Raw genomic sequence first — 18,305 nt, 5'->3', positions numbered from 1 at the left:
AAACAGAAGAATTTGGTTTGCTCACTCTCTTTGTGTAAGACTGAGAAAATGTGGTGGACTGAACTGATCAGTTTCACCATCACTGTGTCTGACAAGGTGAAACCGTCTAAATGTTGCTGCTCTGTGTGACGTTAGCACCCTTACAATTTTCCATTCTCATTTTAATAATTGTCCTTGTAAGCCTGTGACTGAATTCTTCGTGGCAGAGACTCCTCACTGTGGTTGATTTCATCCAATCTGTTTTGTAATGTCTGAGCAGCAGATCAAAAAGCTAAACAAGCCTGTATGTGTGCTTGCCACACAATCACTGGGAATGACTGTTCAAAGAACTGTTGTAAGGTAACAGCAGAATTTTACTGCTGCGGCCAACCTGCCAGGCCTGCTTTGTATGAATTGCTTCTCCCGTTGGCTGTCTGAGAAAAACTAAAGGACTGGTTTTAATTTAAATTATAATCTTTTCATCACACAAAACTAATATCTTTTAATCTTTACAGCATACAGACAGAGTATAAGCAGCATGTATTAACTTCAGTAACAACAAGAAGAGGCAGTCCTCCAGCAGCAGAACCCTTATCTCAACATCATGGAGTTACTCTGAGATTACGAAAACAGGCAAAAAGCACTAAAACAATATGTTTGCTAAGTACCTTCAAAACTGCTTATATCAAGAAACAATGCTATTTAAAGACAAAAGCAGCAAACAAGAGTAGATTTGATTTTTGTGTGTTTTTGTGCTTCTCAATATTGTAAAAGTCATTTTAGTTTGAGTCACTCTCAATCTAATTTGATCTAAAAGTGAGCTAAACCAGTTAACCTGTCTCATAATAACCTAAAAACAGATCCAACATTTTCTAGCGCATTCTGAAAATGCACTTTTCAGCACAGTGTGTCTCAGTTTTTCTTTTTTTCCTCCACATCATTCTACTCTTATTATGAAGAAATGCTGCAGTCATATATTAAGGACTCTTGTCAGCATATCATTTTGGCTTAACTGTTGTTCTTTGGTGAGATATGGGAGGCAATGGATAATGTTTTATTTCTTAAAAAAGGCTGAAAAACACACAATGATTCCCACCTCTTGCTGATGAAACTAACCGCCAATAAAACCACTCTCACTTAGAATAGTTACAATCATGTGGTAAATTAAAGAAAATACTTTTGGCAATTAAAGAAATGAAAATTAGAGTTTTCATTAGACTTATTCTGCTGAGTGTGAATGTTTCCAGAGCAAGCAACAATAATCCAAACCAGCAGGAGCTTTTGTCAGCTGATAATTAAGCCATATTAAGAACGTTCTTTCCTAGAAAAATCACTTTATTCCCAGTTTTGGGAAAAGAAACTGCCTTAATGTGTGTTATATTCCTTCAATTTACCTTTACTGCACTGCAATACTGATTGCTAATAGAGCTCTAAATCTATTCCTCCTGCTGGTAGAACGATTCGGATTTCAACAAATTCCACATTACATCATGACTGGGAATGCATCTGCTTTCCCAACAACCCCACCAATAGACACAATCATATACAGCTGCTTGTATGTCTTTTGTTCAGCTCTGTATGCTCCATATGAGATCAAAAGATCCTGCTATACTAAAAAATCTTTAAAAAAAAAAAACTTCATGCAAATCTAAAGTGTTCAAAGCTGAACATGCTGAACACAGACTGGCCTTATGGGTCCCAAATGGTCAAAATGACTGGCCCCCAGTGGGTTTCCAGTGAGAGGGAAGGCACAGTGAGTCAGAGGTTCCACTGGCGCAGAAAGCACATAGGAACAGTGGATCAATTTACTAGTCCATCAGCAGTGCTGCCAGAAACTGTGACTGGACTGATGATAAATTTATGTAGGCACTTACACGGGATGACTGCACTGATTAATTATGTTAACAAAGGCTTTTATGTGGTCAGTTTGCACCTTACCAGTGCCCTCTAGTGGCTGTGGTGTTGAGTTGTTTTTTTAATACACCCTGAGGTCTCAGAGTGTGGCCAGCAGGCCAGTGAAAGCCCTTGGTACCTTTTTATGTGCATTTATAAGGAATGCACTCTTACTTCTAAGCCCTTTGAAATGAGAATAAGCATATGCATGTATGTGTTTCATTTGTAGCATCCCATTAAATGTAAACCCTGTTTAAATTCAAGTCTGAAAAGATTTGTGATCGGCCAGAGGTCCTCTGTCATAAACTATATTTTATTTTAGTGAATTTGTTTCACACACTAATTGAATTACAATATGATTATGGGTTTTGTTGATTTTTGGCCAGTGATTTCACAAAATCCTGCTTTAATGCTCCATAAGCCTTAATTCTCTGCATTGTTAATAATTGATCTAGTTTCTAATATCAGAAGTGTTCTTTGTGCCTTAATATATTATTTAAGGTCTCACACAGACTAGTAACCAATAAGCGGCACATAACCTGAAAGTCTCAATACCAGGCAAATAAAGGACTCGCACTTGTTCCACTGCTGCTTTTGTTTGCTACTTTGAAGATGTGAAAGAAAGAAATTCAGATATACAGTAACCAATTTATCATGAACCCTTTTTTTGCGCTGTCAGAAGAAAATCATTGTGAAATAATAAATGTGAATGGGATTAAATAAGACACATGAGTTTCAAGTAACCAAAGTAGCCTACTACAAGTCAATTTAAAAGAGTTGCACATAAGTAAATTGCACATAAGTACTATTAATGACCTTTTATGTTTCAGGTCTGTGTGAGGTATCAGCCTCTATGAGGTATAACCGACGACCTACTTGCCCTGATGCGTCTGTGGGGGTTCATATTCCCACCCCCCCTCCCTCTCACCACAGGAAGAGTCACAGTCTAGGAAACAAGTAAGCAGAACAAGCTATTACCAATTTTAATAGTAGTAATAATATTAAAACAATATTATTAAAATAATTCATCCTCATGGCATGTTCTTGTTTAACATTTTGGAGCACAAGCCTTTATTAGGGAATTAAACAGACTTCACTGAAAGCAACACAGAAAAATACAGTGTACTGAATACAAATAATATGAGTGCTCATAGAAGGACAAACTAATGCTTTTTTAAAAGCAGTAAAATCCAAGTCATTCTTGGCCTATAATGTATAAATCCAAAATGTTTCCAAAAAGCTTTCATTGACTGGTATGGAAAGGAATGGTTGTAATATGGACAGTGCACTGTTATGGGGGTGTAGGTAGTCCCATAGTCCAATTCATGGTCTGCAGTGTACAATGACTGATCCATGGTTGCCCATTGTTTCTGTATCTGTATTCTCCAGCTGTTTGATCGTTTTGTACACATCAGTATTGTCCTCAACAAAAGCAGAGTAATGAGTTATAAACGAATCTGACTTGGAAAAAAAAATCTGTGTAATATAATAACTCTGTAAGGTTGTCATTGCCTAACTGGTGTTTGGAATTCCCATGCTGCTCTTTCCATATGAAGGGGTGACAAACAAATGAGAGTTACCCAACAGGAAGCCATTAAGGACATTAAATAACCTGCCTTAAATGAAGACTTACTGTCTTTCTATAAACTGTTTAAACCATTTGAGATGCATTCATGTTATTTGTAATTAGTAGTATGGTGTGTTGGTTATGGAATATTGGTTTATATTTGACAAATATCATAGACTTTACATGCATTCAAAATATTATTTAAAAATAGAGGACTAATGTAATGTTGGCCGTTTCCAACAGAGCGCGATAAAATGGTAGAAAGATGGGAACAAAAGAAAGAAAACACATGCAACATGTTAGGCACACTTGTCGAACTCCAGGCCTTGAGGACCGGTGTCCTGCAGGTTTTAGATGTGTCCTTGATTCAACACAGCTGATTTAAATGGTTAAATTACCTCATCAAGATTTCTTGAAGTTCTCCAGAGGCCTGGTAATGAACTAATCATTTGATTCAGGTGTGTCGACCCAGGGTGAGATCTAAAACCTGCAGGACACCAGCCATTGAGGCCTGGAGTTCGACACCCCCGTGTTAAATGAATGAATTCTTGTCCAGAAAATAATATTGTCTTTTATGCTTGTTCACAGTTATAGAACAAGAATAGAACAAGCAGAAAAAAGGATGATAGATTCAAAGTGAACTTCAAGGCCATGAAATGCTTCTGTTACCTACAATCAGTGTTCAGGATTTCTTTACCTGAGCCATGACATGACACATAAAATGTACAACCAGCATCTCTGTTTCATTGATTGTCTGATGGTTGATCTCTGTCCACAGTGTGATGTGTCAGTATGGCATGTCAGAAAGCAGGAGTGCCACATTTCCTATAGAGAAAACACGACACCTGCTAGATGACAGCTTCTTAGAATCTCAGAGCCCAGTCAGAAATGATCCGCACAGTACATCTGTGTCCAATGGCCTGTCATTAGGTATGTGTGATGAAAATATTCCCAAGTATTCAATTTATTAGCAAAACCAAATCTTTAGACTTTTACATTTGTTTTTCTTTTTTCCTATGATAGGCAGTAGTGAAAGTTCCTTTTGGGAGGAGCTATCACCTGCAGTGGAGAGGTGAGAGACAATTATAATTGTAACAATTTTGAAATAGGAATTTTTTTTAAATGACAGTTTTTTCCCCCCACAAATTTTCACATTAACGGGGAAAAAGAACTTTGTTTTAGAACCACTAATAGGTTGTAGTACAATGAGATGAAAAGACTATTATCAACAGTATTTTGGTCAGTCCCTTTAGAATTTATCACCCCGCTGTCCTTATACTGAAGCTATGATAAATTCATTTTAAAATTTTCAATGAGGCTTAAAGTTATTAGAACAGCAGTTCTCTGTAGTTAACAGATATTCCAAAAAGAGGAAATGCAATTTTGCAAATGAGGTAGATTATTTTCTGTGTAGAGGCTGGGAGTGGACAATATGACATGTTTAGTCATATATTACTGTAAAGTGTTGACTTTGGTTTACACTTCGGGTTCGATGATGTTGAGCACTGACCTATCCAACCACGAAGGCTGACTATGATAATTTATGACAAACAGGGGCCGCATGTATGCAACACTGGGCCCGAACTGGAGGGTCCCTCTTCGCAACTCTCCCCGGAGCCGAAGCTATGTTTACAGGTACAGTGAATCAACAAAGTAAGAAATTAGTATTACAGTCTTAAAAGAGAATGAAGTCATTATTTGTATTTGACACACATGTTTGATGTTTTAACTCCCTTCATTTCCTGACTGCTTGGATGTTAGAATTATGTTGCTTTGCTTTCCACTTAATTAAAAAGAGATTTTCTAGTTATAGAAACACTGACTGTATTTTGTGATATGGTCATTGTTTAAGTCTCTAAAGTGTCCGTTTACCAAATTAAGTAGGAAAACACCACACAGTGACGTTCATGGTTTGCCAGCAGCTATTTTTAGAAACAATTATGGATGTTCCTTTTGTTTAAAGAGTCTCTTAAAGGTAGCTTTAACTGCACTCACTGAGCTCTGAATACTGTTTTAGTTGCTTACAGTGTTAAATGTTCTTTACTACCCAACATCCTTAGCTACTCTGCTACCAACTCCTGCTATGGATGCAGTGAAGCTGGTAGAGTGACCATTGAAGGACCACTGCGAAGGAAAACACTGCTGAAGGAGGGACGAAAGCCCAAGGTATGGTGAACTGTTAAGAGATATACTCTAAAACACTTCTTCAGTAGAGACTCAGAGAAGAGAAACACACAGAACTTCTTGCTAGCAAGGGCAGCCTCCAGAACTGAGACTCGCACTGAGGACTGCCCTGGTCTTTATTTATATGCTTCAGTGAGCGTTTGTTCCTTACATTGGAATGTGGAGGTATACGTGTGTGTGTGTGTGTGTGTGTGTGTGTGTGTGTGTGTGTGTGTGTGTGTGTGTGTGTGTGTGGGGTCAGAGTGTGGCCCCATAAACGACTTCCCTTAACCTGCTGGTCTGGAAAATCCAACAGTTCATCTATATGTAAAAAAACACTTAGACTAAAACTGACATAGCTACGTTAATCCTACCGTAAAAGAATAAGACAAGGTACGACCTCTCCCATGCTCCTAGGATGTGGGGGTGAACGCCAGAACACCCTGGAATGTTACAGACCTCCTAGGATGAGACATTCTTTCAATATGCCACCAACTATATACTTCTAAACACAAATGATTACATGCAGTATTCTACCATATGCAAACTTATATCATTAAAAGATTATACTGACTACTAAGTACAATTTTCCATTGACATGAACTTTCATTGTTGTTTAAGTGAGTTATTTTTCATTCAGTCTAGTACTGAATATCAGCAACTTTAAAAAAAACTGTGAGCTGACAGTGAGCTGTTTTCAGCCTCTCTATATATTTCTCTCTAACAGTTGTCCTCGTGGACCAGATTTTGGATCATTTTGTCTGGATCAACACTGACGTTCTATGGAGCGAAAGCACTGAGGGACTCTGAGAGGAAGCATGTAAGTGTGATGCCTTGGAAACATGAGTCTACACCTAAAGTCATGTGAAAAAGAAAATACCCCCTCTTCCAGTTGTAAGGTTTTATGTATGAGCACATAATTACAAAAAAGTCTGTTCTTTACTGTGTTTAAACTTTATTTAAATAAAAGCTCAAATGAAAAACAAAACGAGACAACTGAAAAATGAAGGAGTGTGTGAAAAACTAAATACACCTAATTAGGGCTGCAATTAGCAATTCCTAGTTATTGAGTATTATGTTGATTAATCAAGTAATTGGATAAGAAATGCTTTTGTCTTATTAATGAAGACTAATAAATATTCAAAATAGAAAAAACACAGGTCTGAACTGCTCATTGGTTTGCATTTCAGAAATTGCAAGGTTTTAAGTTTAACTGCATACAACATCTGTCAAAAAATGTTTTGATTGTATTTAACCCATATAAAATTTTATGTTTTTAAAGAAAACATTTTCTTAAATGCATAACTAACTAAATTATCTCAAGTACAGTCAAAGCTCAAAGTAAAATAAAAAAAATGCATAAAATAAAACTGCCTATACTCTGCTTTTATGGAATGCTTTCTTAGGGCCCCAATATATCATTTTGTCATTTTAGTTGGCGTTTGGGACAAAAGCAGGTAGTGTGACAATGATAAAATAATAATAAAAGCATTAGGAATTATTTGACATTAACCTTGTCCTTAATTTGGTTGTACTAGATCATGGCAAGTGAAACAAACATGAAACTCTTTAGAACAGAGGCTCCAAATTTGATCTTATTACTGAAAATATATTATTATTGTTATTATAATTATTAGTGTGACTACTAGACGATGGCGGCCCTTTTGTTTGGCTCTCTGTTAGTGTTCTATTGTGTGTTTTTCTTTCCGGGTATGCTTTCAGTGCATTGGCAGTGTGTTTGGTATCATTGTCATGATCTTCACAATTAGATGCACTATTTTTATTTCTTAAGAACTTGACTTTCAGACACTGTTCATGTGGTGTAGGGTTTTTGTTTTTTTTGTTTTTTTATAACTGTCACTTCTTCATTTGTGCTTCACATGTCTGGAAATACACACTGCATTGAGCTGACAAATGCCAAGTTTTCAGTAACAGCTCTTTGAAAAGCAACTTGTTGAAGAAAAAGTATGCTTCTATGCCTGTCAAACTGTGTTATTTGTGGCACTTTAGTAGATTCAGCTAACACAATGTGATCAAATGATGTGTTTTTGTGACAGCCATCTAGTAACAAAATAACAAAGTTTTTATGTTCGAATGATTGTGTAAGTGGGTTATTAAACAAAAAAATCATTCCACTGAAAATGGTCAGGTAGTAAGGACTGGTCTTTAAATGAGTAAAAAAGCAGCCAATGCCTAACGAACAATCTTGAAATGCCTTCAGAAAACCTGGAGAACTGTTGCTCAAGACCACTTTTAAAAAAATACAAGGAAGTCTGACTCCCCGGGGTGCTGTGTAAAATGTCATCAGAAACAGAATGTGATTATTTTCCAAACTAACTAATTAACCCATCTTTTATTCAGAACAGAGCATAGGAAACATATCAAATATTTAAAATTAGAAAATAATGTTATAAAGAGTTTGCGCAAACCAAGTTTATTGTAATTTTTTATTAATTTTCAATATCTGCAGCAGTGAATAGGGAAATTTTTGTGACTACTGGATGTAATAATTTCAGATTTCTACAGTCATATGATGTGAAAATGATCACAGATGTACCTGAGGACATATTTTATTTTATGTGATGTTTGCAGAAAAATATTTGTGTTCCAATTATTATATATTTTTTTAATATCTGCTCATGCAGGAGAGAATGGGATAATATAGTGATGTAAAAAGCTAAAAATTTTAAATGCTCCCACCATAAACCTTGAAAATCTTCATAGCTCCACTTGAAGATAGCTTGAACAAGAATATAGAGTTAATAAAAAAAACTTGATAACAGCTTGGTTATATTCTTAGATATACTCCATTGTACAGCAGGACCTTGAGGCAATTTTGCTGCAATGTCCATTCCTGGAAAGATTAACAAATGTGTGAGGTGCTTTCCACCTTATTGCTTTAGAATTATGGGCTTTAAATTGTTTGGAAATGTTCTTATTACACTTCCTAGATTAATTGCTGATGTCTTTCCTATTCTTTTATAGAGGTAGTCACAGGTTACTTAATTCCTATGAAAACAGATAAGGCTTTCCGTTACAAATTTGCACAGTGGTGCCTCTTTATTCTATTATGTTTTCTTTCCTGTTCATAGAAGAAATGAATGAATTGGTCGTCATGCATCAAATGCTGAAAATGAGAAGTTTATTTTTCCTAAAGCCTCTCCTCATTTTGAACAACACATTTGAAAAATGATGGAAAGGAACGTGTTGAATCCGTGTCGCAAAACTCTCAATGTTAGAACTCATCTCTCCACATCACATTTTTGTCTTTTTCTAGTCTAGAACACACTAAGCTTGTGCTCTGCTGTAAAGTTGTAAGGAACTTTGATCTAACCCAAATGGTTAGTACTGGACAACTGGTCAAAATTTCTTGTGGCAAGCTTTAGTGAACAGTGATGACAATTGGACAATTGTCCAAGATATGGCGGGGCATTTGGAAACTACACACTACACTACTACACATAAAGATCTGCTGCTAATGTCTTGACACTTTCAGAGAAACTATGTCCACATTTTGGCTTTAAGTGTGTATTGCACAGCCACATAAAGTTGTATTTAAGGTGAAGGTTTTCCCCTGATAAGTGCAGAATTGTACAGTGAGGGCAAGTGGATAAATTCATTTTATGCTCTGTGTTTGCCACAGTACAAGTCAAGGCCTTGTAAAAAAGTTTGTGTGACTGGCTGGATGGTGGTACTGCCAGATGACCCAGCCCGACCCAACATCTTCCAGCTCAGTGACCCAGAAAAAGGTCAGCCTCCCACCATCAGCAAAACTTGCCTATTTTATTTGTCTTTTTTGTCTTTATTCATGTGACTATTTTAGATACTCACATGAAGACCATTTATGTCACTTTACAGGCAATGTTTACAAGTTCCAGACGGGGTCCAGGTTTTCAGCAATCATCTGGCACAAAAACCTAGAGGAGGCTTGTAGAAAAAGTAGACCTCAGGTAAGCTAAGCACACACAACATATCGTTTGGCTCGCTCGTCTGGTTTGGTCAGATTAAACGGTCCTTTTTCATTAAAACGTGATTTAAACAAATTTCATTTTATTTTATTAAAGCAGTATTCCTTCTTGTGTTGTATTTGCAGCACTGGTTGAGCTCAACTAGGTCCTGTTTATTTTTGAGGAGTAGCAGCTCTACTCTGAACCACTCTTAAATGACTGAACTCCTCATCCTGTCTCTGAGAGGCCAGTCAACCTTTAGAGAAGGTTTGCTTAAACCACTAGCATCTGCTAGCTTATTCTTTCAGTCACTACCTAAAGCTCATGACCATAAGTGAAGGTAGGGACATAATAAATAAACAAAACTACAGCTTTGCTAGGGATCAATCAGCTGATTTCAGTTCGTGTGTCAGAGGAGAAAAATAGTGGCGCAGTCTCCATCGTGGATATGGACATTACTTTTATTTTTATTGCACAAAAGGATGAAAGCGCGATGGTAAAGTGGAGACTTTTCAAGGACAGAAACAACTGCATTATACTGTTAACACAATTTTGGAACTTTGCAAGCACCTGCAAAGGAAGCATGCTAACATTAAGCTAGCCAAAAATCTAGAGTGATATTAAAGCTGAGTAAATGCTCACTCCAGCCCAGCACCATGATAAAGTGAGCTGCTGCTGAACTTCAACAGGTAACAAACTGATGAGCAGTCAGGCTGCAGGCTCTGTTTCTACCGGTTCAAGTTTCTAAAGTAGAATCACTGTGGCAGTTGCTTTAAAGCAGGAGTGTCAAACTCCAGTCCTCGATGGCCAGCATCCTGCTTGCTTTTGAGATATCCCTGCCCTACCTGCTGCTGATTACCTGGATCAGGTGTGCTTTGCCAATAAGAAGCTACAAGGGCAGGTTAGTTGGAAAACAAGCAGCACAGCAGCCCTCGAGGTCTGGAGTTCAACACCTGTGCTTTAAAGTCTCTTTGTGCTGGTTTCCATCTCTGATTTGTCCTGGTGTGTGGGGGCTGTAGCTTGTAGGTTTATATTGTTAAATAGTAATTATGAGACTGTGTGTTTCAGATCATTTTACAGAGTAAAATGAAAGTAACATAACAAGTAGTATAACCAAAGTCTGTCTTCTGGGTTAATTAAGTAACTTACTGTATTAATTTTAAGAAAAATTGTTCTGTGTAATATGTGCAATGATTAATTTTGAGTAATGACCCCAACACTCATCACAACAAAGAGAAGAAATGCCTCCAACATGCACAAACATTTGACCATGCAGCATGTAATTAATTTTCATGAATCAAAGTGGAGCCAAGAGTGATATCAATAATGTAATTGGAATTGCTAAATTCTTATCAATCCCTAGTCATCATTCTCTTCGCCACAACAGACTGGTACAGGATCTGCCTCACTGAAGTCACAGTCCCAATCTGTGTGTCAATATTCTGCTTCCCTCACTCATGAACAACATCTCAAAGACTCCTCCACTTGGGGCAGCAGCTTGTCCCTAATGAGTACTGTGCACTCCGCCCTTTTCCAGCTGAGGACCATGGCCTCGTTCCTCATTCTTAATCTTTTATAGAATCATCAGACAGATGATGTTGTTTTGTGTTTAGTGAATCAAAAAAAAGGAACTGAAACAGCTATACAAATAGGAATGTGGTGTTTGTTAGTTTCAAAGTGTAAGCAAAAAACACACGTTTGCACATATAGATGCACAGAAATGTTTGTATTCAGTCCTTTAGCTGGTCACCTTCAGCACTTCTGGTCTCCAGCCTGTCACTTACTGTGCATTCCTAGTTTTGCCAAATTATTTAAAAAAAATTATTTTAGTGAGTCAAGGTAAACTGAGGAGCATCTACATATTTGCAGTGCTGTTTCTCTAAACTAACTTGTATTACAGAGTGGTATATGTGATGCATACAGTTATTTAGAGTTGCTATGAAAAGAATGTAAATTCAATGCTTCAATTCAAGTTAGTTAACGTCAGTGCTAGCAACTTTCACAAGTTAGTTGTCGGCCATTAGGATTATCAAGGACTCAGAAAATAGCATCATATGAGACATTTTGGCTATTTTGTGAACCGCATTGTAGAGATGGATCTTCCTTACTGTTGACAGTTGAAAGTGACCAATCACAGGAGAAGACACTAAACATTAAAGGACTGTCTGGGTACACAGTCTAGAAATTCTTCATCATATACCACATTCCCTCTTATTCAACCTACTAGTTGCTTGTTGTAATTTTTTCCATTACTTGTGCTAAATATCTGCTCTGTTCTCTCAACAGATACCTGCAAACCTTATGTCATTTGAATGAGAGCAGCCTTTATTGAGCAGGATATTATCGTGCCAAACTGTTGTTTGAGAATTACAGACTGAATAAGGAATTTGATAATGCTGACATCAGCATTAGAGTCAAGAAGAATATGACACTGTCGAAGAAGCTCTGCGATGCTGGATGTGTGACTGTCGTGCCAGTGCACCTGCTTTGATCTTCACCAGAACAAGTCTTATATGATGTCTATAAAAATCCAATCAATGGAAGACTTTTGTGGGGTTGGATTCGTTCCCTAAGTTTCCATGTTCTCTGTTATTTGTTACGCTGCTATAATGTGTGCATGAACACGTTGGTTTTTGGCCCATGTTGGGCTTATAATTGGGTGAAAAGATGCATCAGTGTATAAATGTGGATGACAGTGTTAGATGACTGTTAGATTTAGTTTAGTCTGAGTGTCATCGTCATAAGGAAGTGGAAGGTGGGAAGTGCACATCCCCACTCATAAACTTTTATTCACCAGAAAAAATGTGACATCATCTCAAGGCCTCGTTATTTTAATGAAGGATCAGTACTGTAGCAAAAATGACAGAAGCTGAGTCTTCATTACCTTCAGCCCTGTGACTTACAGTTTGACTGAATCTAATCCAGAATAGAAGATTTGTACATACAAACGCAGGAATTAACCTTAAAGGTTGTTTTATAATTAAGATGCGATGCTCTTGTGGGGATGAAGCCCTGGATCTGTGTTTACCCCTGCTACCTCAGTTGGTAGTCCTTGTGTAAAATGTGCTTGCAAATGTATGTAACAAGATTTACAAACAATTAATATTTTCTACAGAACAAATGAAAAATAGTAAGATACCATGGAAACAATACTGAACAAAGAGGTGATTCCAGTTAATAAGCAGAAGACAGCCAGCTGTTGTCTACACCAGTATGCTGAGGCAGCTAGTTGAGTAAAATTAAAGTGAATTCCAATGAAATACCAATTTTTCATTAATCAAATGTGTGTAAATACTGTATTTATGTAAAAAAAGAGTTTATTTTTGACAATTGGCTGTAGAAGGGAAAAGGATATGATGGATTGTTGTTGATTCACCAGCTGCTGTGGGATTCTGCTCTTCAGAGACACTGTTGGTAAGCCCACCGTAAAACTTGGATGGACTCCTGTTCTCCAACTGAAGGACATCAGGATAAAACTCCATTAGCAATGGCATTAATTAATGATCTGCATCAAAATCAAAATATTATGTTGATTTTAAATACTAATTCTGTTTTATTGGATGGGACTTGTTTTTTTGTAAATTTTACCAATAACTGAATCAGTGGTCAGAGGTGGCAAAAGTACAGCCGTGTGAGTCAGCGAAGCTAGCCAGCTAGCTGGCTGGCTTAAATGGGTTTTCAAGTGAGAAGAACCATTTACTTTACTTAGGTAGATGTACAAATACTTTTTAGTAAAAAATACTCCAGTAAAAGTTAAAGTACTGATTCAACTTCTTTACTCGAGTGAAAAAGTACAAGCTCCTAAATATATATCCAAAGTAAGAAAAGTAGGTCTTTGAAGGACCTTTCCAAGCACGACTGTTTTGTGCAAAGCTAAATGAACCTCTTTCTACAGTGATATAATAGTGGTATATGGGAATACCAACTTTTTTGACTTTGCATCCACACCTAAACAGAAAAATTAGTACAGTCAGGAGTTAACTTGAAATTTAGCAGGTGGGGGAACGATAAGATCAGTTGCAGTGACTCAACATGGGGAAAAGAATTACAACTCAATAATTTCTATTGTAAGCTATAGTAGATTTTCTTTGTGTACATGCTGTTATCAGCTAACCTGTGTTGAGCTGCTTCGAGGTTTATTGCTGTTTGTGGATTTGCACAACTGAATTCAACAACATGTAACCCAAGTTTTCATGAGTTATCTTGGCTTTCCGTCCCTTACACATACAGTACACTGTTTATATTGTCTTTACTGAGTGAGTTTAAGCATTGTCAGCTTAAATGCAAATTCATCTTTGCTACACTTGCTGTAACCTAACACTGACCATGAACACCACAGCCAGTGTTCCCCTGTGAAAAACAGTGTTTCATCACAGTACAACAAGCTAACCTGTTTATCCTGCATTAAACTGCCAAGTATTTCAATAACACAAAATTAGTATACTTAGTTTGTTTTGCAGGACATTTCACAATATGAAAAACATAACTTCATATCATATACAGGTACAATTTAAATTAAAATGAGGACATACGTTTGCTTTAAATTCCCAGCTTATCAAATGTCACTGAGTAGTCCTCTTCTTTAAATAAATAAATCCTGTTTAAATCCTGTCTGTCTTACATTTGTGTTCATCTTTGAGTGAAGTTTTTGTTCTCCCTGCTAAATACAGCTACTGAGCCATTTGCACACAGACTCACTGTGTAACAAACTGCACACAAACAGTTTGTGTGGTTGGTGATATTGTTAACGTGATATGACACGTTAGAAACATCGCATTTTAAATCACCTGCCTGTTGTTGTTTTTTTTAAGATATACATTTGGCATACTTTTTTTCCCCTCTTTCCTCCCTTTGTATGTGATAAGCAACGATGTTGATATCCCAATAGAATTGTTGATTGATTGATTGCTTGATGTGCGAAGGTGTGTAGTGATGTAAAATAATATCTTACCTCAAATGCGTTACCTCAAAAGTAACAAAGTATATTTGTGTTAAATATTTGTAGAGAGTATAAGTAAAAAGTTGTCAGAAAAATACTCAAGTAGAGTGCAGATACCTGAAAATTATTCTTTAGTGCAATTCTTTCACTTCTGTTAGTAATATGGGAATGACAGAGTTAAAAGAGTTTACCTTTCTTTAAGTCTGCTTAACCAGTGAGCCAAATGAAGTTATGTCAAGCTTCTTCATTATCAGTTTATTAAAGTCTCCTGTGATTATAAGTTCAGCATTATAGCCCATAAAGTGATATGGCAGGTAAAAGACTCCAAGTAAGTTTGCTTGGAAATGTCTTTGACCTTATTGAAGCAACAACATCCTAATCCTAACAATAAAGCATCATTAGGATTTGGCTAAACTAGATTGTATCATGTGCAGGTAGAGCACATGATAGAGCAGGTCACCTACTGATCAGAAGGTTGGTGGTTCGATCCACCAACCCTCCTCCAGTCTGCATTTCAAGTATCCTTGGGCTAGATGCTAACCACAAGTTGCTCTCCAGTGCATCCATGTCCATGGGAGTATGAATGTGTGTGAATGCTTGTGAGAATGGGTGGTACTGGGTGAATGTGGCATGTTGTATACAGCGCTTTGAGTACTCCAGGACAGTAAAAAAAAAAAGCGCTATATAAGAATCAGTCCATTTACCATTTGCATGTGCAACTACATTAGAAGGTGAAATTATTGGTATGACTAGAATGACAACACTACAAAACAGAGTGAAAAGTAATCATAGAGAGAGAGAGAGAGATCAGCCATGATATATTTTTAAAAAGGGATAACACCTTTTTAAGCCATCTCTTCTGGAAAAAATGAATAATACATAAATAAGAACAGAAGTAATTTAGTAACAAAAAATCCATATGGTAGGAAATCTGAACCCTGGAATCATCCTATTGGCATCCGTTTGTCTCGTGAGACGATGGTGTAGTGCTATGAGTTGGATGTGGACATCCTAGAGTGGCTGTGGAGTCCCACTCTGGAGGGACAGTCTCTTGTACACTGGCTGCAAACAAAGGTGAAGGTGAAAGATGGCGCTGTAGCAGTGTATGAGCTTGCTGTCCTCTTGGGTCTCCTGTCAGCCAGCTTGGTATTTCTGGTGTTCTCTACCCTCTCAACTCCCGCCTTGATAGTACTATAGCTCTTCAGGCCTCTCGATAATCTGCTAGCTTTCCCAGGTAGGTGTAGGTTGATATCTGTGAGCTTCATGTCACATTTGCAGACACCTTTGAAGCGGAGTTTGGATTGGCCGACAGGGTGTGAGTCTTCGCACCGTACATTCAGTGTCAACGTACATTCACCGTACAGATTGTCCTTGGAGATGCGACCCGCGTGTGTGGAGAACATGGCCCAACCATCTAAGTTGTCTCTAATTGAGCAGTGCAGGAAGGCTTACTACTGACTTGCTGTACTACTTTGGTGTTTGGTACTGTGTCCTGCCACTCGATGCACAGAACACATCTAAGACAAAGAAGGTGGAAGGTGTTCAGCCTTCTCTTCTAGTTGGCATTAATGGTCCAGTACTCACTGCCGGAGAGTAGTGTGTCAAGTACACAAGCTTGATAGATGATCTGATATCGTGCCCGGTGTTCTCAGTCAGCTCGCCACTGAGCAAAGTCTTGGGGCATAGACAGAAGGTTAATGGTGCCTGATGATACTGGAACACAGAGAATGAGGATTTGCTCTGTTCCACCGGTTTGTGTTTCAATGGCTGCAGTAAGCTAGATTTTCACAGCAAAGTTGAAACCATGCTGTCTGGGGACATCCTGTGACAGACCCTGGCAGAAGAAGGTCTAATTGGACTCTCTGATGTCAGCTAAGCATGTCTCCTGTAAGCAAGCCATGTAAGCATTTAGTCTTGCAGATGCTTGTCAATGATTATAGTTTTGCAAGCATTATTGATCTGCTGGAGATTGTTGGTGAGTCCAGGCCACATGGTCCGCACTTTCCTGCTTGTGAAGAGCTGAAGTTTTCACATTCTTAATTCTATTGTTTTTTCCTAGTGCAACATTACAGCTTCCTTGTCATGGTCAATGACCTCTAAGCCTAACGCACCCAGGGGAGCAGGCAAGCTGTGGCGAGACGATACCTAGCTTGTGGCAGGTGGCAGCTGTCCAGTGAGAAACAATGGTCTCTCCCACCATCGGAAATGGTCCCATGCACTCCTTTCCTATGCCAATCAGACTAAGCTTTTTACTGATAACTGCCACTTCCCCCTTGTTTTACCATTGTCGCAAGACAACAGTGTGCTCTCCAGGGCACTATGAGCCTGAGTGAGATATATGGAGACCTTGAGCTGCCTTGACTTCAAGGTCCTTCCCTTGGCATTGCCATTGGCAGGATCAAAGGGAAATGTTAGACGAATACAGTTTAGTACAATCAGTTGCTGGAGAGTGACAGTGAATAGACATAGGCAAAACATACTTTCCATGAATTATACACACCCTGTTTGTATCATCATCAGTCATTAGAGTCATTTTTAGCCATTTGAAGTTGCTGAATGTTGTTGAATTTTTTGTTGCACCTAATTGCCACTTCCTTTGTGGGCATAGCTATCCCCCACCTGCCAAATCTTTAACTCCTAATTTTATAGTGAATAATTTGGCATTTGTGTCGGTTGACATTGACATATTCACAACTTCAGCTCATTGGAGATACTTCTGTATTCGAGTAACTGTATGCAAAAAATAAAAGAAGGAAATAATACAAAAATGTCATTAATATGGTTTGCGGTAATTTGGAAACACTATGAAGCTTAAAATCCATGTTAGTTCTATAGTTTTGTTAGTCCATTTTGATTGGCCCATGAATAGGCAGTACATTGTGTAGACATCAGAATGAATTGTAGCATTTTTTGGCACATGAAGAATAGTCTCCCTGCCCATTTCAATATACAACCTTTCCACTAAAACCAAAGACCTTATATGCTGGTTACATTTATTGTAAGGTGGATGTAGCTTCTTGATCTGATAAAGGCAGTCAGTGCAGACGTGCCTTAAACATGCATTTTTCTAATGGTCAGAAGTGGGCAGTGACTCATTTTGCAAAAAGCCCTGCAATTGTATAGAAGACCATGGGAAAACAGCCCTTGGCTTCAGCATGTTTATTTTGAAATTGTGTTCCAGTGAGTGTTAGGAATTAATATAAACCAGAGTATGCTCATTGACTAACTATTATAAATTACAGTTTGTACTGTACCCCTGTTTCACAATCAGATCTACCCCCACAAGCATGACATACCAGTTTCCAAAAGCTATACTGGTAAAGGTGAAAACACCTGGAGCTTCAAAGCATGTCTTAACCAATGGGTAATGCCAAGGTGGTTATGTCCATCTTTGTATATACAGTCCATTGCTAGTTATATCCTGATATTTGCTATACTTATGTAAACTTTATATATTTATATATTTCTTCTTCTTTTTTAAAGAAACACTCATTTAAAGGTGTACCAAGAAAGCACTTCAGAACGTAATGAGAAAAACATGATGATGGATATCTATACTGAGATGGACTGGGTAATTGTTAGGAATGAAATAAAATGATCCGGCAGGCTAGTCTATTTCACCAAAATTTCATTGCAGCAACTCAAAATGGCAGTCAGTACTTTGCATGGCCTATCTGCTTCTATGCATGCCTGAAAACATAATGTCATGCTCCTCATGAGATAGCACAAAGTGTCCTGGAAGATCTCATTCCAGATCTGGACCAGGGCATCACTGAGCTCCTGGGCAGTCTCAGATGCAACCTAACAGCGTTGGATG

At 37.8% G+C, this 18,305-nt stretch overlaps 1 protein-coding gene across 2 annotated transcripts in view; it reads left to right on the top strand.

Moving 5' to 3' along the window:
- Positions 1-14,155, top strand: part of LOC147326402 (ras-specific guanine nucleotide-releasing factor RalGPS1-like) — a 97,382-nt gene extending 83,227 nt beyond the window's left edge. For both annotated transcript variants that reach the window (XM_086301641.1, XM_086301642.1), the window contains exons 13-21: positions 2,703-2,829; positions 4,218-4,369; positions 4,463-4,511; positions 4,994-5,074; positions 5,500-5,605; positions 6,330-6,422; positions 9,246-9,351; positions 9,461-9,552; positions 11,836-14,155. In XM_086301641.1, the coding sequence (XP_086157767.1) occupies positions 2,703-2,829; positions 4,218-4,369; positions 4,463-4,511; positions 4,994-5,074; positions 5,500-5,605; positions 6,330-6,422; positions 9,246-9,351; positions 9,461-9,552; positions 11,836-11,865 (836 nt within the window). In that variant the 3' untranslated portion in view covers positions 11,866-14,155. The remainder of the gene's footprint in view (positions 1-2,702; positions 2,830-4,217; positions 4,370-4,462; positions 4,512-4,993; positions 5,075-5,499; positions 5,606-6,329; positions 6,423-9,245; positions 9,352-9,460; positions 9,553-11,835) is intronic.
- The last annotated feature ends 4,150 nt before the right edge of the window (positions 14,156-18,305 follow it).

The sequence above is a fragment of the Aulonocara sp. 'chitande type north' Nkhata Bay genome, linkage group LG7, assembly GCF_057382095.1.
Source record: "Aulonocara sp. 'chitande type north' Nkhata Bay isolate Kocher_YH1m ecotype deep benthic linkage group LG7, A_spYH_male_GT1.1, whole genome shotgun sequence".
NCBI lineage: Eukaryota > Metazoa > Chordata > Actinopteri > Cichliformes > Cichlidae > Aulonocara > Aulonocara sp. 'chitande type north' Nkhata Bay.
The sequence above is the reverse complement of the archived record's forward strand: the minus strand, read 5'-3'. Positions and strand labels throughout refer to the sequence as shown.